Source organism: Halichoeres trimaculatus, unplaced genomic scaffold (assembly GCF_033239565.1).
Source record: "Halichoeres trimaculatus isolate MK-OKI-2021-1 unplaced genomic scaffold, fHalTri1.1 fHalTri1_scaffold_11, whole genome shotgun sequence".
NCBI classification, from domain to species: domain Eukaryota; kingdom Metazoa; phylum Chordata; class Actinopteri; order Labriformes; family Labridae; genus Halichoeres; species Halichoeres trimaculatus.
Window position 1 is genome coordinate 22,095,048 of NW_027437189.1, and position 23,802 is coordinate 22,118,849.

A 23,802-nucleotide genomic window follows, 5' to 3' on the forward strand; every position below is an offset into this window, starting at 1 on the left:
TGTAACAAACATTAAGGATGGTTCATCAATCAAAACGCAAACATAAAATTTAACATTTCAACTTCAGTTAATTTAAAGCATTGTTTCAACAGCTCATATCCTCTGTGTCTGTCCCTGCCAGGTGCGAGGTCTAAAATGGGGCTTCTCGTCTTCAAATACACACACCTGGTCAAAAATACACATATATCAAAAAGCAGAAAAAAAAATGCTAACAGCTTTTCCTCTAAGACTCTTGTTTTTGAAGTAGTAAAATCTCACAAGAGAATTTGGAGAGGATCACACTGGAAATAAATTTCTGAGCTACACAAACATTTATTGCATTACAATGCTTCTCCTGTTATATATCTCATTGACTCCTACCATGGTTCAAATCCTCCAGACTTGAGTAACAATAAACACAAATCATACAAAACAACCCTTTAATCCGAGTTTTTTTTTATTGAACATAAAAATCTGGAGAACAATTTAGCAAATACACTCATTTAAAAATAAATACATTTTATTGCATTATTTCTATAACAAAGCGTGAAAAGGTGCCTGAAATATTTATAGGTTTTTGGCTGTGAGAGACTGCGAGCCTGGCTTATCTCCCTCTTAAACATTCCAATCACATCTATTCCCATTTTAAGACTTTCTCTGTAAAAACATCATTTACGCCTGCACAGCTGCTCCATCCTCAATGCCCCTTGCATACAGGCGCACCAGCTGACCATGAACCCTGAAAGAGAGTTAAAGCAGTTCAAAACTTCTGATCTCCAGCAAATGAACAATAGAGCTTAATGTATATGAAAGGTCCCATATTATGCAAAAATCACTTTATTAAGTGTTTTAGTGAAATTTGTGGCTCTTTGGCTTTCCTCCCAGCACACAAAATGTGACATTTAATGACAAAACCTGTATTTAGTAGTAGTTGTGAATGTAAAATCTTGACCTAAAAGGAGCTGTTTGGAATTTTGGGGCCGACGTCAGCTATTCCCTTTTTTGACCAATCAGGAGCAAGTCTGACCTGATTGGTCAACCGGATAGCAGATACCCCGAAACCCCCTCCCCGCCCACTCCCCTCCCAGGGAGGAGAATGCCAAAGTTGAAAAGCCATCACTGCTCTGTTTTTGGCTGAAAACAGCCACATAGTTCCATGCACAAGCTTCCCATCTCAGGAGAAGACAAGACTAAGTGGCTAGAGTTCATTTATCAAGGAAATGTGCCAGCTACACTCAGTAAAACTGTGCATGTGTGTGCTAGTCACTTCACGGCCGACTGCTTTTCCAACTTTGGACAGTACAACAGAGGGCTAGCGAACAGACTGGTCCTGAATCCAGGCACATTACCAACCATCCACCAACAAACCTCTGACCCTGGAAATGTGAGTATTTTAAATGCTGTGTGCTGTGGAGCAGATGTAAGAGCTTTTCCTCGGTGTCCGCCCTGTCTTTGTGTTAGCATAAGGATGCTAACTTTAACTGCGGTTAGCCTGTTGTTTTAGCCTGTAATGTTACAGTAAACAAACTTCGCTGTTTTCTTAACATCCTGCACTCGGAGCTTGTGGCGCTGCTCTCAGTGTCCCTCACTTGCATGTCCGCGGTATCAGCGGTGGCTCATTTACATATGAAGGTCACGCCCTCTAAATCAGAGCGTTCTGAACAGAGGGGCTATGAGGGCCTGGAAACAATGCTGCTGTGCTTGATTTATTGGCTTTTTGGACCAAAACATGTTACTACCATTTCATGAAGACATCAATGATCCATTTTAAACTGCAGAAAAGGAGCAGAATATGGGACCTTTAAATCTTGAAATACAGAGGGGGAAAACATTACAACATAAAAGTGCAGTGAGAGAACAGAGTGTGCCCACCTGCAGAGGATCTCAGTGGAAGGAAGAAGCTCTCCGTCACAGTTCCACACGGACACAGCCGGAGCTTTGCTGCAGCACACACCACACAAAAATGGATTTGGTGTTTTCTCCTTTTTGGACTGCTCTCGCCCTGCACCGCGCTCTGCCAGGTGCTGCTGGGATCCATTCCTGCTAGCAGCCTCAGTGTACCCCCTCTCTTCATCATCATCGGTCTGACCTTCACTCTCATCACACGAGTCTGTTTCTTTCCCAGGGGGCAGAGAGAAACGGACGGCCTTCACCCGATGGACCTCGACAAAGGGCAGGTCAAACTGACAGAAACAGGAGAGAGATTTGATCAGTGAATGTTTGAGCTTGAAGAAACAACTCCGTGCCCAAAGAGCCCATACCTGGTCCTGAGAGCTTGTGTGCCTGTAGAGGAACTTAAGGAACCCTAGTGGATGAGTGTCCCACACCAGGATGAGGTCTCCTGTTCCATCTGCCAGGTGAGCAGAAGGGGAGAGGCCTAGAGGACTCTTGGGACATGAGCTGGACATGCAAGTGAGGGACACGCATCTGAACCTGCCCTCAACGCTTACCCACTCACCTAGAGAGACGGAGACATCAAAAATTAAAAAGTCCTCCATAATGCAACTTCCACAACAAAAACTAAAACCAGTTAGACTGTTTGTGATTTCAGAATGTGCTTTTCTCTTCTTAGACAAAAGTGGTTTAACTTAACATTGACTGATCATCAGGGAATTTATGCACTTTAAAAAACGGATCTCTCAATCCTCCATCCTCCAAAATACCAAAAAAGAGCCTCTTTTTCTGATCTATAGTAATCTGTTGTCTCCTTAAATCAACTTTCCAGCTTCTTTGAGTTGCCAACCCTTTGTAAACCTGTTTGACGGGAACAAAAGAGTAAAAGTGAATTGAAGAACGTTTTTTCTTCACCTGAGGATCAGGGATGTCCTGAAACAGCACTTGCTGAATTAAGTGGATCTTTCTGATCACAGCTTTTTCCTTGCTTCCTTTTGAGTTGTAAAGATACCACCCTGCCTTGCCATTTTTCAAAATTTACCGATATATCGAAAACAACTTCCGTCATTCACAAAGACAGACCCTTTATATGTGTCCTCTATTACCTTCTGAGTCATTATTATACCAGCTGTAGTGCGAGCTGTACAGAGATCCTGAGCTTGAAGAAGGGGGGAAAAGTCTTTCTGTGCTTCTGGAGCAAACACTGCACCTAAAAAGAGACAAACATAAACACAGAAAACGTGAACACAAATAATTTTCTCCCTGTCTGAAGGACAGTAAAATGACAAGTGTCTTTAGCTTGACACCTGTTTATAAGAACATTATAAGCCCTTTAGCTGACACCCTGAAGCAGCTCCCTCAGGCAAAGAGCCAGGTATTGTTTGCTCCAACAGCACACCAAAGCTCACCTTTCATCTAGATCAAGTTCCTTCTGCCCTACTTTATATCCTCCTTGAGATGCAAAAAGAAAACACTTGAGTCACCACCACAGGTGGTAGCAGTTACAGCATCTCAAACGGTGAATTTGAACCATTTCACCAGTGCTTAAATAATAATGAAACTGCGTCAACAACACTTTCTCTCTTTGTTATTAGAAGGGTTTAATGTTCTCAAGGTTAAACTGCCTATTTTACTGAGATGATTTACAAAAGATAAAGACACACAGGGAGCAGAGCTACAGCATCAATCCTCTAGTTCCCTCAGAGAGGAAAAGTAAAAATGTTATCATGAGATGTTGGTGTTTTACCCTGCCAGGCAGCGCGTCCTGTCTCTGGGGCTGGAGAGCACCGGGTTTGCTGGTAGATACTGAACTACGCCTGCGTAGCTCCTGTTGCTCAGGTAAACCACTGTGCCTACAGAAAGAGAGCAATTAGATTAGCTGACATTTCATAAAACAAGATTTTGGGACACTACACAAGTCAGTGTGAAAATAACATGAGAGTGGAAATCAAGAATTAAATGTTTGTGGTCGTACACTAAAAAGGACGTCGTTATTTCAGGTGACACATCGGCTGGGTAGACACAACACCCCATCCCCTCACCTCTAATATTAGAGGTTAAACTACTGTTATTTTGTCTTAATACAGTGTGTTCAACCTATTCCTTGACAAAAAAAGTAGTTTACTACCTCTGCCAAGGAGGTTATGTTTTTGGGAGAGTTTGTCAGTTCGTTTGTTTGTCTGTGAACAACATAACTCAAAAAGTAACAAACAGATCTTGATGACATTTTCAGGAAATGTTCAAAATGGGATAAGGAAGAAGTGATTACATTTTGGAGGTGATCTGGATCACTGTCTGGATCCAGGATTTTTTTTAAAGGATTCTTTATCATTATGGGATAGGGCTGTTTTCACCATATGTGTATATTACTTCACGATAAATGGTTGGATTGCTTTGTAAAACAATAAAAGACAAGGTCACCATAATTTCTGACAGATGTAAAAGTACGATCCAGATCCTGACAATATTCTGGATACTAAGATCCAGAATATGAAATATGTGCTGGGTCATCATAATTTCAACACTGTCAGGAAACAAATTATCGTACAAACCCGCAACTAACACCAAATTAAAGCAGACAGTCTGCTGAAAGGGAGTATAACATTAAAGTAGGACTATAGTTTTGCATGACAGTCAGAATATGCTTGGCAGAGGTCTGCGCTCTCTGAATGCTTTTCTAGTTCTAACTTAATTTATGGTCAAATGTGAAGTGTGCAGTTATTTCTGTTTTGTGTGTGTCTTCAGTCATACCTGAGTAGTCATATCGCAGAGGCCCCATCCAGCGATGTTTCTCACTCTCAGCCAGTACATCCCCATAGAAGCCATATCCCAACAGAGACACGGAATAACGAACAAGTGCAGAGGCTTGATGGACTGAACCCACATCCAGGGGCTGAGAGTCTCCTGCAGTGTATCATGGGACATCAAAAAGTCATGCAAAAAACTCTCTACAGAGCTCAAAGTGGACAAAAATGTCTGCTTGTGTTTTGGACGGCAATAAGAAATTTGGTGATTTTAAGTGTGAAAATTGTGCCTTACCGATGATAATATGTAAAGCTGAAGTAACAGGGTCAATCACTCCCACTGTGGCAAAACACACACAGTCTGTAGAACCTGCAACACACACAGAGCAACAGGATGTGGGTGTGTGTCACTACTCTAACGCCGTCATATTTCCATGACTGTGTTCACTGCAAAAACTGAAATCTTATCAAGTGTTTTTGTCTTATTTTCAGAAGGAAATGACTTTTTCGACTTAATATGAGCCACATTCACCTGACCACTCCAGAAAAATGTCTGATTTCAAGTTATTTAAAGACAAAAAATGAGGTCTGGATTGCTTGTAACTAGTATAAAAATCTGCCAATGGAACAAGAAAAATTTTCTACAAAGTTTGCTTGAAACTAGAATTATGTCACAATTCAAGAAACTTTTCTCTTGTTCCATTGGCAGATTTTTTTTACTTGTTATAAGCAATCCAGACTTCATTTTTGTTCTTTAACAACTTGCAACAAGACATTTTTCTGGACTGGTCAGGTGAATTTGGCTCATATTAAGTCTAAAAAGACATTTTTATGAAAAATAAGACAAAAACACTTGATAAGATTTCCGTTTTTTTGCAGGGTTGTACCTGCAGGGATGATGCCGATGTGCAGTGGACACGGCTGCAGGGTGACGGTGGGGTCATTCTCACAAAGGCCGGCCTCTTGTTGTGTTCGCCCAATTACACCGTGAAGTATTTCACTGAACATGCCATCCCCACCCACACACACCACACTGTAATAAACACACACAAGAGTGTCTGTCAGACGAGCGCCTCCCAGCAGGCTTAGCTGTGACAATGCTCTCATACCACAGTGTTTGCACTGCTCTGCTGACGGCTCTCACCCGTCAAAGCCTGTCAGGTCTTTCTTCAGGAGGTGATCTCTGGCCTGGTTTGCCCGCTCAGTCACTAATCAAAAAATGTTGTTGTTTCATATAGATAACAAATGCACTGATTACTTTCTAAATCAAGGCTCAGGTCATCAAAGTGACAAAAAAATGTTACTTTTCTGATAAATGAAGAATTGTTTACCTATTACATGAGAGCTGATACCAGCCAGCTCAAACAAAGGTGCAACCAGAGAGTGGTAGATTTCTCTTCCCTGCTTCTTCCCTCCAAATGGATTGATAAAAACCAACAGGCTATGTGGGCGCAGTGGACCTGTAAGAAAATAAATGGTTATTAATGGTGTAAAAATTCTGTGAAACATCTTCTTCACTGTGCACTGAAAAATCATTTCATCCTATCTTTTTCATGTCACATTTTTGTTATTTTCTATGCAACAACGTAACCAACTGCTTCTGTCTACATCAGAAAAAGTGTTCACCGTGTGTATAGATTTTATAAGTCAGTTTTATTAGTATTGTTCCTTTGTTGTTTGATAATTTTTTTAAGTTTCTGTGATGAATCGACTTTGTTTATTTTGGCACCCACTCTGGTTCTCTATGCATCATTACTGACTGTGTCTTATGCAGGGTTAAATTGTGTTTTCAGAGTAAATAATCTCTGCTTTCACTTAACAGTGACAGGTGTTACTTAGCTGAAATAATTGCATTTAAAAAAATAAAAGACCTGCTTTTCAGAATGCTGTAAACTGGCTCATCCAACACTCACCCTCTCATTATGGTTACAGGCACTAAAAATCACAATAAATTGGTTGTCAACCTTGTCATGGTTGGTGGTGTTTGCTCTTATTGGTCATAAAGAGGGGCCACTGTGGTGTGTGTGGTATAACCTGTCAAAAACTGCTCACACAGGCTTTAATTTACTCCAGACACCAGTGATGTTAGCTTTACTCTTCATGAAACGTTCTCTCCTTACTGTGGGTTTTGAGGGCATTTCGTAGGTGTTTCGTCCACTGGTCTCGAAGGACACGACTTGGACAGCTGAACTGGGTCCTGCCCAGTCTCCAGAGCAAACCGTACGAGCCCCGACTCCTACTGCGCTTCACGTAGAAAACTGTAAGTGATAGATGGAAAAAGAAGCCAGAATAAAATAGTTAAATATGCATCTGTGTGGTGCACTTGATTTTGAATTATTCATACTCTTCTCATCACGTTTCATAAGCAGTGACTGAGATAAGTGGGGCCTTCTGTTGTGTTACCATTTACTTAAGTCTGACTGCTGGCTTAAGTTAGTGATACCTGAGAGTCCACCATGAGAGCCCACCTGTAAAGTCTTTGTCAGTGTCCTCAACTGACTTCTGAGGCAGGATCTCTACCCGGCCTTCCTCCACTCCAACCACCTCCGCCACAGGTACTGAAACTTTAATCATCACACACACCCAGACACACACACACAATATTAATGTCAGAGCACATGCTTCTTTGCATACAACGTACAGCATCTATTGTACGTCATCAGTGCAGTAATTATTTTAGAGCATATGTGTTGCTGTTGGTCATTTTTATACTTTAGCTCTCTGGCCTTTCTGACTTGTCATGTTTGGAAAATACAGGTGTTAAAATTAATTTATTGGCTAGATTTTTTTTTAAATTTACTTTCATTAGTTTTTGACCACTAGTACTTACTGAGATTTTGAACTGTTTGAATGGAAAAAAAAACACCAAAAAAAAAAACCTCATCATTAATGTTATTAGACACATTAAACTTTCCTGCTCGGACAAGTTAAAATGGGTGTTGTTACTGTTGATGCTGGCTCACTGACACACCTAAAAACAGCTAAACTGTCCCCTTTACCACAAATCCAACCTGTTTATGATCATTCAAAGTGTTACAGAGAGGAATATAGGTCTACTAAAGACTGATTCGCAGTGACAAACTGAAAGAGATTTGGATGGCATAGTTCATGCACAATAAATGAAAATAAGCATGTGATTTTGGTTTCAGTATTATTGATTCATGCACAAATATAGCCCCTCTTAATAAATAAACAAATAAATAAATAACCCAGAAGAAGGCCCTAATAAATAAATTATACTTATACTTAAACTTGGACTTCCTTTATTTTCATTGCACAAATTACACAGCAGTGCATTTGGAATGAAATGTTGTTGACAATGAATACAATGAGGACAGTATAAAAAAATATAAATATATGGTATGAAATGAAAAATATGAACACTATTGACATAAATGCTATTGACAAAAATATTTACATGGAATATTGCCCAAAATAGCAGCAGTCAAACAAAGTAGCAGCAGTGAGTTAGAGTTAAAAATAATAATAAATGTGAAAAACCAGGGTGCTATATCTAAATTGTATGGGTATATACGAGGGGATATGGCAGATATAAATAATCTGAAAGAAAGAAGTGTAAATAAATGAAAAAATAAATAGGGGCTGAATTGATGGGGATAAAGACAACCCCTATAACATGACCTGCCAGTGGATGAGATCTCTGTTTTCTGTAAACTGTCTAAGTGGGTTGTGTTTCATGTTGGTGCTGTTAAACTTGTTCTTCGTGTTCTCCTCAAGCAGCTATGACTGTTAATTAAAGTGCTCACTCCCTTTATTTCTACCACATAACATGTATGTATAGCTTTATTTATGGTGTAGCCTTGGTAAAGACTGGATGCTATCTTGTTTGAGATCAGTCCTGTTTATAATAACACAAATAGGAAGCAGGCTTTGGTCTCAAACAGGTGTGAGGATGTATTTCCCTGTGTCCATGCTTGAGTGGCATCTCTCATATTTAACACGCAAACTAACCTCCCTGTACGCAAAAGAAATGGTAATACTTCTAATGTGTTTTACAGTAAGGCTGATATACTGACAGGTGAAAGTCACCTACTTGTTTTCCTTTCGCGGTTCTTCTTGTCTATCTCCGTCCAGTTGAAATGCCAGCCCGTCAGGACAGCCCGGTATCTTTTCTTCTCGACCCAGAGGCTCGACTCCAGCCTCGGGTCTGACTCCATCTGGAAATATCTCCCTCCGGTTTTCAGAAAACTCATTAGATCACATTTTATTCTGAACACCTATGCATCTCTTAGAGATAGAAGCAGATTGGCAATCTGATCTCGCCATCAGTCAACAACCCGGAGTCCTTATCTCACATGAGAAAGTGTCCATCTTCTCCTGTGTAGGCCCGAATAATTTTTTATTTTTTTGGGGAAAAGAAAAAGTTAAAAACCAAACAGGGTCAGAACCTTATTCCCATGGCATGTTGAAGACAGGTCCTGGCACACGAGCTGTTATTCTGAAAATATTCGTTTCCTCTTCAGTCCCTCCCTGGTGACACCTGCTCTATTTGCATGCTGCTCTGTTGATTGGATGCCAGGAGTTTACCTGAAGTGTGAGCATGTCAGCTGATAAGGCAGCGACACTAGTAGATTGAAATGGGAGAAATCTTAATAAAAACACTGATCAAACCAGATGGCTCCGTTAAACCAACTCATAACACTCGGCATTTAACTTATGAACGGAAACATTAAATGTATTTACAGAGCTGTCATCGACCAAAATGTCCAGAGTACCAGACTTAGAGTTTGAAGCTGCCATTATATCTACTGAAATAAATTAGGCTACTTTTTATTGTGGATAGATATACCCCCAACAACTATTTCAGATGAATATTCACTCTGTAAATTCTCCAGGTTAAGAAACCTCCATCACTGAGCAAAGGGTGATTTAATTTTAACTCTACCTTTCACAGGACCATACTGCCACTCTGCCAGAGCACACCTTTGTACACATCATCATGTATGGTATTGATATGGTGAGAAACTGTGAAATTAAGAAGGAAATAAAACAACTACGTGATGTTCAGTTACTGAGAACAACTCATGTTCACACGAATGATCCCTGATTTGAGGAGAAGGTAAGTAAGGTGAGGGGGGGTGCAGTGTGCGTCCCGCAGATGTAGTCAAACAGGTCTGAACTGCACTGACTGATGCATGTGAATTTGTAAAGTTAACGATAACATTAAGTAACACCGCATCCGAGTGTTTAACCACTTGAATCAATCCTTTAAAATAAAAGTACTCGCAGGCGTGTTTTGTTAAACGGATCGGTGGTTTTATTTTGAAATCCAAGCCCGCACCGTTACCGGAAATCCCTTCCTTTATTATGGCACGCTTCTTCCTCTCCTCCCTCCCAGTCCCATGCTAGCAAGTCGATGTAGCTAGCTATCAAGACGGAGTCTTTGAGTTCATAGGGTTATTATTATTATTATTATTATGAATTGATTGATATTGTATTTGATTCTCATTTTTTCTGTCCGAATAATAACCCAGCTTACAAAATGAACATACGGAACGCCAGGGTAAGAGTCAAAATCCTTTCGACGGCCATGCTGCTTCCACCAACCGGTGGCTAAGCTAGCAATGCCGACTGAATATCTGACCAAATGCCGTTGGGTTAGGTGTCAGCAACATGTCAGGCACCTTTTCATACTTATTTCACTTGTTCTGCAGCCCGAGGACCTGATGAACATGCAGCACTGTAATCTACTGTGTCTGCCAGAAAACTACCAGATGAAATACTATTTCTATCACGGACTGTCCTGGCCTCAGGTAACTTGTGGTGTAGCTGTCTGTTTATCCTGTTAGAGATAGCGCAACTGAAGCGGTAATTTAAGTGGAAACTCTACTTGACATTATTATCTGTTTTTCATGGTTTCAGCTCTCTTACATTGCAGAGGACGAAAACGGCAAAATTGTGGGATACGTTCTTGCAAAGATGTAAGTGTCATTACTTTCATATAACCTGCCATCAGTTGCAGATATGTTTTTTCAAAATTGTTTGCTCTCTTTAGGGAGGAGGACCCAGATGATGTACCTCATGGACACATCACCTCCTTGGTGAGTCTCAGCAAGACTCCTCATATACTTTTCACTTTGGATGTGACAAAACTCCCAAACTCAATTTGTTTATACTTCTTTACACAATAAAATAAAACTTTTATGTCTTTCCAGGCTGTGAAGCGCTCTCACAGACGTCTTGGCTTGGCTCAGAAGCTGATGGACCAGGCTAGTCGGGCAATGATAGAAAACTTTAATGCTAAATATGTCTCTCTTCATGTTCGTAAAAGGTATTTTGACTGCTGATGCGGAGTAATTTGACTTACATTGAACTTCTTGTGCTGACCAGTGTTTTTCTCACCTCTGTAGCAACCGAGCAGCCCTTCACTTGTACTCAAACACACTCAAATTCCAGTAAGTCTTATTTCTGTACTAAAGTTGGAGTTGTGTTTTTATGGTGATGAATATTTCCTTTTTTTTAGGCCAGCAAGCTTACACACTGTATAGACTTAAAGACAGCACACTGAGATGCACCCATACAGTGGTTTTGCTGATATATTTGCTGCCATAAGCTTATTTAAGGTGTATCTTTTTAAGGTATATTTGGATAGAAACTGGTTAGTCTTATGGGAAACTGCAACACACCACTACCAAAGATCGTCTAGGGGTGGAAAAATGTAAAACCACAAGTTTGTGGAAGTGAATGCATACTAAAGTAAAAATATCAAACCAAACATCTGTTATCAACATTCAGGACTCATGTGTTTCACTTTAGTCAACCTTCTTATGGTTTTCCTAAGTAAATCGCTATTTGATGTTAGATTATTGAGATAGCTGTCCACACCACAACCATCCACATTGTAGGTTGCTTAATATGATATATTGTCATCTCTCCTCAGGATTAGTGAGGTAGAGCCTAAGTATTATGCAGATGGAGAGGATGCCTACGCCATGAAGAGAGACTTGGCCCACATGGCTGATGAGGTAACATATATCTATAAATTTTTATATACCAAAGCAACGCATAATGAAACTATGATGTGATATTTTGAGTTCTATTGTTGCCCCTGTGTCCCACAGCTGAGGAAGCCCGGGGTTCGAGTGTCAGGTCAGGAGGCACCATCCGGCCAGAGCCCGTCAGGGTCCGGGGACCAGGAGAGAGAAAGCGAGAGAGACAGCGGAGGAGAGAGCAAAGAGCTGAGTGAAGTCAGCGAGGCCACAGAGAGCACAGATGTTAAAGATTCCTCCTCTGACTCACAATGACCTTGCAGTCGTAGACATTTTTTTAAATTCATCCCTTATTTACACTTCTTATCTTTGTTTGAAAACATTTCTGACTTACGAGCCTGACTACTTTTACCACAAAGCCCCCTTTGCCATCACATCTATTACTTCAATCTCTCTTTCTCTCACTGCAGTGATGAACAAATCTCTCAGAGGATGACATAAATCAGGATGCTATCATGAAGAAACTAAAACGAGCTTGGAGGTGTTTTTATTGGAATGCTGTAGTGGCCCATAAAGTTCTGTAACATCTGCAGACAATGAAAAAAATACATACTTCTCAAGTTGTCTCATTTTGGTTTATCATTGAACAGTTACTGCAAATAAATCTTTGAAATAACTCCTTTGGTTTTGCACTGATTTCAATTTGATAAAATCACATTTCCTGTCTTTGGATCAGTACTGTCTGATAGCACTGCCTTTGAAGAATGTCAAAGTTGGTCCCAAGCAAACCGATGAAACACGCAAACTTTAATGCCACCCACGTATCAAGAACAGATAATGCCTTTCATTTATATCACATCTCTTATATACAGTCATATGATGTTTGCAAGATCTGTGAAAATCCTTTTTGTAATCAATGCTAGAGTAAGGGATAGTCCTCATTACTTGCAACTCTGGCGGCCCCTAGTGGAGGGATGAGAAGAGACAGCAGGGTGTATTGCGCAATACAGACCTCAATGAATGTTTTGGGCAATGCTTGAACCTGCTCAAAACCTAAAAGGCGCATAATGAAAACGACTAAAATTAAACGAACCCTTAAACGAATCAATCTGCTTCAGTAAACTGTGCCTGTTATTTGGCTGGCTTAGCTCTCCCTCTCTGTCACGCAGTAGAGGAAGGAAGCAGGAGAGAAAGAGAAGTAAGTGCATGACAGATAACGGCCAGATATGCTTAGTGACCTTTCAGAAAGTTTGCCTATTGGAAAAATATGTAAAGCAGCTTGGTTTCACACCTCGGTGGCATTTTACACTTTTCAGTCGAAGGTGAGAAAAAACACGATGCTGATGTGTAAAACAAATCTTCCACAGTGATCAGGCGTTGATAAACTGCAGCTTTGTTTTTTTTTTATTGTTGTTTTTTTCCACGACCATTGACCCTGGGTTTCATATTTCAAGGTCTTTGGGCGCACACGTTTGTTTTCCCTAACACGCAGTGTTGAAATTTACGTCTCTTGATGCACAAACTTTTTATGTCAACCAGCTCTGGACGACAGCGGTCTGCAGTCTTGTGCCACCTGAGTCTTCATGTTTTCGTCCTGACAGAGCACCACAGCAGCTGATTTCACTCAGCAGCATGTGAACAACCTGAGCGGAGGGACCAATCAGTGGAAACAGCTGCTGTCTGATTGGTCCGAGACACAAGAGGTAGCATGAAAGAGAAACTCCAAAACGGTTGTCGCTTATCTGACTCACACGTTGTGCACGGATGGCCTCAAACTGAATGTGTGAGTGAGATGATGGGTGAGAAAAAGAGAGCGGTGAATGTGTGTATGTGAAAGAGAGAAAGAGAGTCAGAGAGATGAGTTGTACTCCACCCACATCCATCCGTGTCCAACGTGAGGGGGAGGTGAAGCAGTTGAGAGCTCACTGTGCTATTAACTGGCATCATTTAGTTGCTTCACTCTGGAGACGAGACTAGTCGAGACTGCTCCTCACCAGGTAGGACTCTGTTTTCTTTACACTCAACTGACTTTTATTTACAAAACTAAACTGTTGAGATTATCATAAAGTTGTTATAAGTTTATCAAATGTGTCTTTTTGCTGTAAAGTAACCGTGGTGGTATATAAAAAGATCACAATATTGTTTATCTCAGTTATGAGCTTGTTGAAGCCCTCAGGTCGTAACTGTTACTGTTTCATAACTTAGGCAGCATCAATGTGTTTGTACATGTTGAGCTCAGGTGACACACACAGAATCACCATCATGACAGCTGAAAAGAGCTTCTCCACTAAGGTTAAGATGAGCTTTAATGAAATATTGCTGTACACCGGGATGCAAGAGCTGGTGATTCACTGCTGATCACACAGAGCAAGAATGAAAAGGACTAATTTTCTCCAGCCTATGTCACCCTTTTCCATGAGACACTCTCCCTTCTATGGGGAGTTTTCTCTTTCTTGCTGTAACAGAGGAGTCTCTTTTTTGAAGTAACAAGTCTGAGGGTAAATGTTTCAGAAGAACAAAATGCTGATGAGTGATAGTTGGCCTCTGAAAAAAGGGGAAGTTAAGGGGGAAAGAGAGAATGTTTGCTGGTGATTGTGTACAAAGGGCCATGATCTAGCAAGAAAGTACTCTTCCCCTTTCTAATGTGACCTAAATAACGTCTGAATGAGTTGCATTTACAGAAAGACCAGATTAAGCTGAAAGTCATGTGAAAAAAGATTGACTGCCTTGCATCAAGATGCATCTCTGCCCTGCTCTACAGGAACAAATGTTTTGTCACATCCTTATCAGGAGGCAAGAAACAAAACACACGTGTTCGCTCACTTTTTTTGTTTCCAACTTTAGCCACGCTCATTCAAGCTTTGAAGGGGGTGGACTCACTGCTCACTGATATATTTTTAAAAAGTCTATGCTATAAATGCACCACGTACTGATCATGAGTGACACCACCTGTAGTTCCCAGCACTAACATCCCCACAGAGTTACACAGATCGAGGTTCACCTATTTTTAGGGCAGCTGAGATGTTACTGGAGCTATTTTTGCACCTCGTGCAGCTCTGCAGCATGACTGGCGTGGCAGACCGCACACGCCAGCTGGTTTTCTACGTTGTCTGTCGATCAGCAAAGGGTGACCAGTTTGAGGAGATGTGTTACAGTAAGATGAACATGCTCTTTTTCTTTTCTCTCTGTCTGTGCCTGGAGGAAGTTAGCGTGAGCCTCAGAAGAGGGTGTGTTCAAAACTAAGAGTGAGTTTGTTGCGAGACAGGGAGGGAGGGAGGGAGAGCCATGCTGTGGTGCAGCAGTGTGTCAGAGGCCTTTATTATGACTGGACTTTGTCATGGAAAGGAGATCATAATAACTTGCATGAGCATAAACAATGCTGTGATTCTTCCAGAGAAGTGACAGAAACAGAACAGCTCATTTCGTCACTTTCTATAGAGGTTTTATTTTATACTTGCTTCCCTTTTTTTCCAGAATTTCACCCAGTTGGGACTACAATGACTTCCCATGTGAAACTCCGGAAAGAGAGGGTCGGGATTGTGGACTACGATACACAAATCAAAGGTTAGAGGCTAACTTTAGACATTTCTCTTGTTTATAACAAGTTGGTTTACTCTGTGACCAACATGTGTTCTTTGTGAAAATGAGCCCACTGTTTATCACCAACCGCAAGACTTTCACATTTAGTCAGATCCACCCACCCATGTGTTTCTTTCTCTTTCCCTTGTCTGTTGCTTTTTTTTCAGAGGTGCGATGCCAGCTCGTGGACCAGCTGAAGGTGTTGGACCTGCAACTAGAGCAGAAGAGCCAGCAGCTACAGGACCTGGCAGACTATCTGCGACGGCGGGGTGAGATTGAAAGCGAGTATGCACGCTCCCTGGAAAAACTGGCTGAAAGATTCACTTCCCGGGCTAAGAGGTACAGGTTGATCTGGTCGTCTGAGTACACACGTTGTCCTAAAACTAACACCATTGTAAAACACTCCTATATGTACTCAGGAATGTTTTCCTCCTGTGTCCTCTCTTCTCTTTTACACTTGCTCAGGAAGGAGCCCAGCAGTCACTCCATGGCTCAGGTCTGGCTGGCTCTGTTGTCCCAGACCCGCCAAGAGAGTAAAGATCATAACCGATTCAGTGAAAGCTGCAGCAACCTCCTTATCCAGCCCCTCACACACTGCCTGGAGTACACACAACGCCTTGCCAAAAAGGTATTCTTGAGAAGTAATATTATCCAACAAAATATGCCTTTTATAAAGAAAGCCTGCACCTTGTTCAAGTTCTTCTTCTCAGACTCCCTTTTGAATTTCTTTTGAACTCTTGACACATTTAAGATGCAACCCTTTGTGGCTCACTGTGTTCCTTCCGTGTTGTGCCATTTCACTTTGTGGTATTTTGTCTCGGCGTCTCGTTTACAGAGTAAAGACGTCTGCACTCAGCTCCAAGATGGGCTGCTCAAGGTTACCACAGAGCTGCAGACAGTAAGTGAGAAACGGCACCCAAAACTTTTTTTGTTTTCAAACCAAATAAAGGAAACCATGCTAGTGTGTGTCTGTGTGCAGGCATGGCGGACCTACTACCAGTACCATTCAGAATATGTGCTCGCAGAGGGGAAGCTGAAAGAGGCAGAGAAGCAGGAGGAAAAGCAGAAGCAGAGTGCTGCTAAGAAACTGGAGAGGTTGATAGAAAAAGTAAAAGAAAAACACTTTGGATTATTTTGCACATGTCTTAATTTCTCTGTTTGACCCCTAATTGTGATTGTGTTTGTGTTTGTGCCACAGAGACAAGGTAAGGTCAAAGAGATAGACCTAAAGTGCAGCAAGGCCAGGAACGAGTACCTCCTGAACCTGGCTGCAGCTAACACCTCCATGAACAAGTACTACCTCCAAGACATCTCTACGCTCATAGATGTGAGTGTATCAGTTCACATATGTGTGTCTGCTGTGAGTCCTTAAAATGTGAAATAGAATATGCATATACACATACACACTTGCACACACTAAAGTTTGATCAGTGATGAGATGCATCATCAGTATCAGATTGCACCAGTTGTCTTTTGGTTTATGCAGTTCTGGCACCGTGCTCCACCCACCACATACACACCAACAGTTTATGACTTTTGGAGGGAGTGGACACGTTGGAAATCAAGTGTGGTACAAGCCATATTACAAGATAAAACATCATAAAGTACAATACCCAATTAGCTACCTTTTAGACAACAGCTAATGCTAACAGTCAGTCAAATTTACCCAAACTAAATCTCTGCTTTCCTGTAAAAAGGCACAGGTTCAGGTTTTAGTTTATCAAGAAATTGAAATATTTGGGAATAATGATTTGAAAATATTTTTAAAATATGCCGACATAATAAACCAAAGATGTCACATACCCCTGCAGTACCTCCATGGACCCCTGAGGGGCCACTGATTCCCTGTTGAAGACCTCTGCTTAAGTGTTTTACAGGCAATAGCTGCATAAAAGTAAACAGTCTATATGGGAACAAAATAGGCAGAAAATCCCCTGTAATGAAACCTAAGCTGAATTAGGCAGACATCTAACAACAGTTTAAGTCATAACTTCTGTCTATCTGCATGCAAAGCAGCTGATAATAAGCTTTTAGAGGTCAACACCAACTCTATACTTTATTTTCAAGTTGCTTGTTGGGTTATAAACTGACCAATGCTAGCAAATAGATATGATGATTTCACTGAAAGCTCTGATATGTTGACCATTGCTCCAAGAGGCTTTAGGGACGTCAGGGACTAATGTCATCATCAGTTATTGAATGGATTCTGGGACTCCCCCTGGCATGCAGCTGCTCAGCCACCTCCTAGCTGGACAGCTGATTGGTCAAATATGTAATTTGATCCTGAAATGTGGCTTGAGGTTGCCCAACACTGTTCCCAAATTCAAAAAAACGGAAAATGAAGCACATCAGCTAGAGCGACCATATTGGTAGTGGCAGATGCTTCGCCTACAAGCGGCAACCTCCGGTCTGGGAATATGAGACAATGCGGAAGTGCTAAAATCTGCTGTTTCTCCAGTGTTTGCTTGAGGCTGGCTGGAAGTGGTAGAAGTCACATACACACCAAGCCAAAAAAAGCCATGTTCAAAGCAGAAATTAACCTATTTACAGTCTGGTTCAAAAAACGTCTTCTGTCTGAGTTGCTAATTTTACTACCAGCACCCACTGTACTGGGGGGTGAATTTTTTTCTAACGCGGCCGTTCAGATGATATTAAGATTGCGAGCTCCCCCAATCAGAGGCACAGAGGGTCAAGTGACAGCCGGCGCCCTATGGCTGTAGGCGAAGCACTTGCCACTACCAATATGGCCGCTATAGCCGATGTGCTTCATTTTTCATTTCAGTAACAGGCGGGTGACATCAGCGAGACTTCGCTAATGTTTTGTACAGTCTATGTTCGCCTACAGCTATAGGGCGCCTGTCCGTCACGTGATTGGACGAGCTTGCGATCTTAATATCCTCTGAACGGCAGAGTATGAAAAAAATTCACCCCCCATACAGTGGGTGCCGTGGTTTTTGAACCAGACTGTAAATACGTTAATTTCTGCTTTGAAAGCTGCTTTTTTTTTGGCTTGGTGTGTCTGTTACTTCCGATACTTCCGGAGCTGGTCTCAAGCGGACACTCAAGAAACAGCAGATTTTAGCACTTCAGCATTGTCTCATATTCTTAGACCGGAGGTTGCCTGGAACTCAGAAGTAGCATCCTTTCAAAATGTCATCATTGTCAGTTCCCCACTTTAGAGGATATCAGAGGCAAATAACCTGAATAACCTGGACCACTTAAAGATTGATGTTACCTAATTAAAGCAGACCTAGGGAGCAATTTTTTAACAAATATCTGTTTCTGATCTGATCCCCTTAGTGTGCAGATGTAGGGTACCACCTCTCTGTGAGCCGGGTGATGCAGACCTACCTGTCAAGCCACTGGCGGACTCAGCAGAACCTCGGCACAGGCCTGGAGCAACTCCAAGGCACCGTGTCTGGTCTGGATCAGAGTCACGATAGAGATGTCCTCCTACAGGACCACCACAACACTTTTTGTATGCCGCTCCGCTTCCCCTATCAGCCCCACGACGGAGACCAGGTCTGTATCATGTGTTGGTTTCCTGCAGATTGTCATTCAGCTGTTTGGTGTTAACTCTCAGACTCTTTGTTGCCTCTCAGGTTTCTGAAGTCAGTGCAGAGTGTGAGATGAGGTGTGAGCTGGAGACGAGATTTAAACAGATACAGACCAGACTAAAAGCAGTCACCCAGGAAGCAGAGGAGGTAGTGCACAATGTCGAAACCTTGACACACACTCATCGTTTGTCACATTTTGTTTATCTTCTGTACACTTTGTTATTGCACCACATTTGATTCCAAGGCTCTGGTTATTGTCTGCTTAGAGTAACATTTTCTGACAGTTAACTTAATCCTTTGTGTACAGATCTGAGCTTGAGTAAAGGGGAGCCAGCAAATATATTTTATAAATGTTAGCAAAAAATTTCAGTGGAAGCTTAGTGTATCAAATCTGTCCATTGTGCATTTTGGTAATCTGATAGTCCGGTCCAAATAAAGCTTGACTACACCCATCCCACCTACACCCCTGTTTAGTTTAGTTTGCATGTTCTCAAGTTGTAATTTTATCTTTCCAAATAGCATTTGAGCGCATCCCATTGACAACCATCATCCTCAGTTTTTCCAAAGCATAATGTTCAGCTGTCACCTCTGCCTCTGTCAAACAGGCTGATAAGAGCATGACAGCAGCTCAGTCTTCCCTGCTGGAGAACATCAGCGACGATGATCTGGACCCTGGCAACGGTTCATCTCAGGAGGGCAGCACTGAGAACCTGACAGTGAAGCCCAGCGTGGCCCGCCGCAGGGCCAACCTGCAGGAAATAGAAAACCTCTACTTCACTGTGAGTGGGTTTTCTTAGGTCACAAACCATAACAGTCATAGACGTCATTTTTGAAAATAAATCAGTGTAACGCAGATAATATCAGGATGTGGTTTGACAGGTGATTGTTGCATTGCCTCTGATTTGTTTTGCAGAGAGTAAAAGAGTATCTTGTAAGCAGCTCACTGGCATCTAAACTTCAAGCCAAACATGATCTGCTCAAAGTAGCTGTGGAAAAAGGTATCACTTCTGCATTTCTCACTGAACTCCAAAAGCAAACTGCTGACCTGGTTCAAAAACAGTGTGACCTTTGGGTTATTTTCTATCAACTTCATTTTTTAAAGCAGCTTCTTTTTTTTTCTTTAGCTGAAGCATCAAATGGAATTCAGCCAAGGTACAGCTATACATATTTAGTGCCCTGCTATGACACTTTTGTTTCTTGGTTCATAAATAGAAAAAAAAGGTTGCATACCTGAGAAACTTAGTTTAAACTAGACTTAACTGTCTTCACTTCTGTGCATCTGACTCCACAGACTTAATGGTCAGTCTGTGCGTGTCAGGAAGAATCCCTCCAGTGCCTCTCTGCAGCACAACCACAAACTTTTCAATCGAGACATGTTGTCCTTTATTCAGGTGAGCCACCTTCATTGTTAACCCCTTACTGTCATCATTTTTTACACTTGATGTGGCCTCCCTTTAAATTTGTTACGGCATCACTTGGCATTAGCTAAAAACTGCCTTTTCTCTTATTCCTTGTTCATTTTGTTCAGGCATCAGGACAACAGATTCCAATAGTTGTGGAAAGCTGCATTCGTTACATCAACCTCAATGGTGAGTATAATATAGACATAGTTTACCGATCCACAGACGGTACAGCTGCATAATAAGACTCATCGAAATATTACTGATACAGTTTAAGTGTGGAATGTGAAATGTGCTAGATTTAGCATCCTGACCGCACCACAACTTTTGTCTCAGTCTTTATTTCTGTGAGCAAAAAGTTATGCTTGAGGTTTAATTCAAAGATGTTTAACGGCATATCTGAAACACACTGTGGCTGTTAATAATATACAAGCTCCTGGGTAATTTAGTCTATAGAAATGTTGTACTAATGTATCCGCCCTTCAGGACTCCACCATGAAGGCATATTCAGAGTTCCAGGGTCCCAGGTGGAGGTCAATAACCTGAGGGATGCATTTGAGCGAGGTGAGCCTGTGTTTTATTGGTGTGTGCATGTGTATTTCTATGCTTCCTTCATATTTGAATAATGTGAGGCAGTGTGCTGCGGGCTTCTCCTGCAGGAGAGGACCCCCTGGCCGAGCAAAGATTTGACCTGGACTCTGTCGCTGGAGTGCTGAAGCTCTACTTCAGAGGTCTGGAGAATCCTCTCTTCCCCATCGAGAGCACAAGCGAGCTTCTGGAGCACACTCGTAAGTGTGATGATGTGTCAGATGAGTGTGGTTGAGTGCACAGCAGAAGCTTATCTTTCCTTTTGTCATCCTCTCTTAGAAATAAAGAGCGAGGCTGAGAGAGCAGCTCAGCTCAAAACGGTCATCGCTTCCTACCCAGAGCCAGTAATCATTGTTATGAGATACCTCTTTGCATTCCTTCATCAGTAAGTGTTCCAAGTCTTTCCCATCCCCATGTTAAAGAATAGACTGTATACAAAAATGATCACACAAGACAAACGTCTAGAAAAAAAGGATATATGATAACTGATTTCTGGTATGTCTAAACAACAATATGATCCACTATATCAGTATCTGATTTAATACTGATGTTTTCTTTGAGATGAAGAGGCCAGAAAGTGACTGGATTTAAACTTTTGACATTGCAGAAATGTGAAAAACTGGATTTTTGCTAAGGAGTTGTACATTTCACTGTCAAAATAATCCAGCAGAATAGCTTTACTCAATAGAAAATTGATGGAAATTACAACCAAGACAAAAACACAAGAAAGGGTTATGTTTTACATTAAGAAAAACTAAGGGAAAAATTAACTCAAAAGAAGTCACAGTGAATGCATCTTTGAGGCAATACCAGAACTTAAAGAGGGAGTTTATGTTTATAGGACAATGATTGAACTGTTGATTTGATTTTCTTCCTGCCTTCAGTGTGTCTCAGTACAGTGACGAAAACATGATGCAGCCTTACAACCTGGCGGTGTGCTTTGGGCCCAGCCTGGTGCGAGGGGAACACAGTGATGACGTTGTCACCCTGCAGCCTCAGATCAATGCTCTGGTGAAAAACATCATCCTCCAGCACGAGAGCATCTTCCCCAGCCAGGCTGAAGTACCAGGACCGGTGTATGAGAAATGCATGACGCTAGAACAGGAGGACTGGTTAGAGGAGTTAATTTCATACTCTATATTTACACATGGCATGACTCTGGTGTATAATGAACTGACAACGTGTGGGTGTTTCTTTCACAGTGAGCCCATCATTGAGGAGGGAGATATAGAAGCAGAGTACAGCCCTAACAGAGAAGGTGAATTTAGATGCTTCTCTCTACTCACTCCTGAAACAGGACTGTGATTCTGACTCTGAAGCATCTCTCATTCAAACTTTTCTTTCTCCTAAATTTCAGAGCAGGACATCGGGGTCTTGGCTGATATGGGCAGCAGTTCATCTGCAGCACCAGCACAGAAAAAATCAGATCGTCCCAGAGCAAACAGTAGTGGCTCTTTTGACCAAACTAGATTTAAAGCTGGACCAACAGGGGGTGGCGTCGGACCAGGTGGGAAGTTAATGTTACAGATTCCTACGGGGAAACAACGCCGTTTCCATTCTCCTGGAAATCTGCGCAGAGAGTGAGTAGACCTGACTGTCCCAGCTTTACAACAGACCTTTCATGTTTGAATGAGAAATGGATGTTTTCTTGTCTTTTCACCACACAGATATCAGGATGCATCTTCTTCTGAAGATATTCCTATCAAAGTAGACAAGGTCTGTTGGTTTCTGATATTATCTAGACTTGTTTTGGGGGGGCTTTTACAAGAATGGATCAAGTTTGAGCTGCTATAAAAAGATACTCTCTAGATCAGAGGTCTGCAACCTTTACTTTCATAAGAGCCATTTTGCCTCAGCTTACCTGAATTAAAGTCAGTCAGAAGCAACAAATATACAATATATCTTCACAATAATGACAAAAAAAAGTGCATAAAATGCTATACAAAGAAAAAATTGAGAATACTTATCGAAAAAGATTTTTTTGTTTATAAAATTGTACATGTGATCTTAGTTTAATTTTAATAAATTTGCAAATATTAAAGAGAATTTAATCAATTTAGTAAAGCTCCAAAAAAATGAAATTTCAAATATTTGCATGAAAATGAAATTAGAAAAATGTGCAAAAAAAATGCAAAAATTAAAAAAAATATGAAATTTAAAAAATGTGCCAAAAATTCATAAATTTGGCAAAAAAAAGAACTGTATTTTAAAAATATGCAGAAATTCAAAACATTTTGAGCTTTTTAAAAGTTTCAAAAAATGTGTGAACTTTAGAAATTTCAAAAACTGTCAACCCATCTGTCAGGATGTCATCAGGCAGGCAAACCTACCAAGGTATTTCAGAAGCGCTCAAGTTTACAAAGAACAAGGAAACTTGTATTTCTCTCTCTTATCACCATTTTTTTTCTCATCTCCCAGGAGGTTTGTCGCCAGATGGACTCTGTCTTCAAAGAGCTCCTCTCTCGGCAAGTTGTACAGGAACCCTCCTCCACCGCCTCCTCTCCCTCTGCCCAAGCCGCTCAAAGGAAGGGGAGGCGAGATGTACGCAAAGGGAGAGGAGTAGGGCTTTTCAAAGCAGCTGATCCACTAGACTGAAGGTTCTGCCATCACATGTGGATAAAAAAAGGGAGATATTAAAACTGAGTTTTGGGATGTTGAGCTCTGACTGCTGCTTTCAGCACATAGACTACATTTCTAAAAGACTTGGATCACTGAGCTATGGTCACTTCTGAGGTTTCTGTCAGTGGTTTTGGCTGCTTTACATGGACTGTATCCCTTTGTCTGCTATGGTTGCAGCCCTGCAGTATAATGTTAAAGTCTAGCCTACTTGAAATGCACAAGTGTATTTTGTACAGTTCAAGATTTCTACTCAGAAACTTTTTAAATCTGATATGGTGTTGATGAAATTTTTTTTTTGTTTCAGACAAATTATTATGATTTTTTTCTCGGTACATGCACATCCACAAATGGCATATGCATTGGTATTCATGAAATGTGTTTCTGAAAATATTATGGAATCTAAAAGAAAACTGTGAATTCTGTAGCTGTAAAGATTTTGTATATAAGTTATTTGTAATGTTGCTCACACCATATGATTTGTCTGTATATCTGG

At 41.2% G+C, this 23,802-nt stretch overlaps 3 protein-coding genes across 4 annotated transcripts; 2 read left to right on the forward strand and 1 right to left on the reverse strand.

Annotated features, from left to right (window-relative positions):
* Positions 1–618: 618 nt before the first annotated feature.
* LOC141799125 (ceramide kinase) lies at positions 619–13,151 on the reverse strand. Of its 2 annotated transcripts, XM_074681235.1 has the most exons (14): positions 13,140–13,151; positions 8,671–8,794; positions 7,085–7,180; positions 6,737–6,874; positions 5,948–6,076; positions 5,761–5,824; positions 5,504–5,649; positions 4,912–4,986; positions 4,624–4,776; positions 3,620–3,725; positions 2,979–3,082; positions 2,241–2,437; positions 1,852–2,162; positions 619–718 (listed from the first exon to the last, which is right to left on the reverse strand). In XM_074681235.1, the coding sequence occupies exons 1-14, from the start codon at positions 13,149–13,151 to the stop codon at positions 652–654; spliced, it is 1,722 nt and encodes a 573-aa protein (XP_074537336.1). In that variant the 3' UTR covers positions 619–651. The 2 variants fall into 2 exon arrangements, with proteins under 2 accessions (XP_074537336.1, XP_074537335.1); XM_074681234.1 differs by lacking the exon at positions 13,140–13,151 and having other exon boundaries at positions 8,671–9,026.
* Positions 9,945–11,929, forward strand: naa10 (N-alpha-acetyltransferase 10, NatA catalytic subuni). The gene is made up of 8 exons (XM_074681236.1): positions 9,945–10,140; positions 10,292–10,390; positions 10,500–10,558; positions 10,633–10,678; positions 10,793–10,908; positions 10,988–11,032; positions 11,518–11,602; positions 11,699–11,929. The coding sequence occupies exons 1-8, from the start codon at positions 10,120–10,122 to the stop codon at positions 11,879–11,881; spliced, it is 654 nt and encodes a 217-aa protein (XP_074537337.1). The 5' UTR covers positions 9,945–10,119; the 3' UTR covers positions 11,882–11,929.
* A 24-nt stretch (positions 13,152–13,175) lies between the features above and the next one.
* Positions 13,176–23,793, forward strand: LOC141799123 (rho GTPase-activating protein 4-like). Its single transcript, XM_074681233.1, has 22 exons — positions 13,176–13,563; positions 15,041–15,130; positions 15,313–15,484; positions 15,611–15,773; positions 15,981–16,043; positions 16,125–16,253; positions 16,344–16,472; positions 18,446–18,667; positions 18,748–18,849; positions 19,308–19,481; positions 19,616–19,700; positions 19,827–19,854; positions 19,994–20,093; positions 20,231–20,291; positions 20,589–20,666; positions 20,762–20,890; positions 20,970–21,075; positions 21,575–21,802; positions 21,893–21,948; positions 22,048–22,270; positions 22,358–22,406; positions 23,109–23,793. Exons 2-22 carry the CDS (start codon positions 15,064–15,066, stop codon positions 23,283–23,285), a joined length of 2,541 nt encoding a protein of 846 aa, XP_074537334.1. The 5' UTR covers positions 13,176–13,563; positions 15,041–15,063; the 3' UTR covers positions 23,286–23,793.
* Positions 23,794–23,802: the final 9 nt, after the last annotated feature.

Bases quoted from the DNA above. Each gene is read 5' to 3' on its own strand.
- naa10 (XM_074681236.1), top strand. From the start codon at position 10,120: ATGAACATACGGAACGCCAGG. The intron at 10,679-10,792 runs GTGAGTCTCAGC...ATGTCTTTCCAG, and splicing joins ATGGACACATCACCTCCTTG to GCTGTGAAGCGCTCTCACAG. The intron at 11,033-11,517 runs GTAAGTCTTATT...ATCTCTCCTCAG, and splicing joins TCAAACACACTCAAATTCCA to GATTAGTGAGGTAGAGCCTA.
- LOC141799123 (XM_074681233.1), top strand. From the start codon at position 15,064: ATGACTTCCCATGTGAAACTCCGGAAAGAGAGGGTCGGGATTGTGGAC. The intron at 18,850-19,307 runs GTAGTGCACAAT...TCTGTCAAACAG, and splicing joins TCACCCAGGAAGCAGAGGAG to GCTGATAAGAGCATGACAGC. The intron at 22,407-23,108 runs GTCTGTTGGTTT...CTCATCTCCCAG, and splicing joins TTCCTATCAAAGTAGACAAG to GAGGTTTGTCGCCAGATGGA.
- LOC141799125 (XM_074681234.1), bottom strand. From the start codon at position 8,830: ATGAGTTTTCTGAAAACCGGAGGGAGATATTTCCAGATGGAGTCAGAC. The intron at 5,825-5,947 runs GTAAACAATTCT...TTTTTTGATTAG, and splicing joins TATCAGCTCTCATGTAATAG to TGACTGAGCGGGCAAACCAG. The intron at 3,083-3,619 runs GTAAAACACCAA...GTCTCTTTTTAG, and splicing joins AGGACGCGCTGCCTGGCAGG to GTGCAGTGTTTGCTCCAGAA.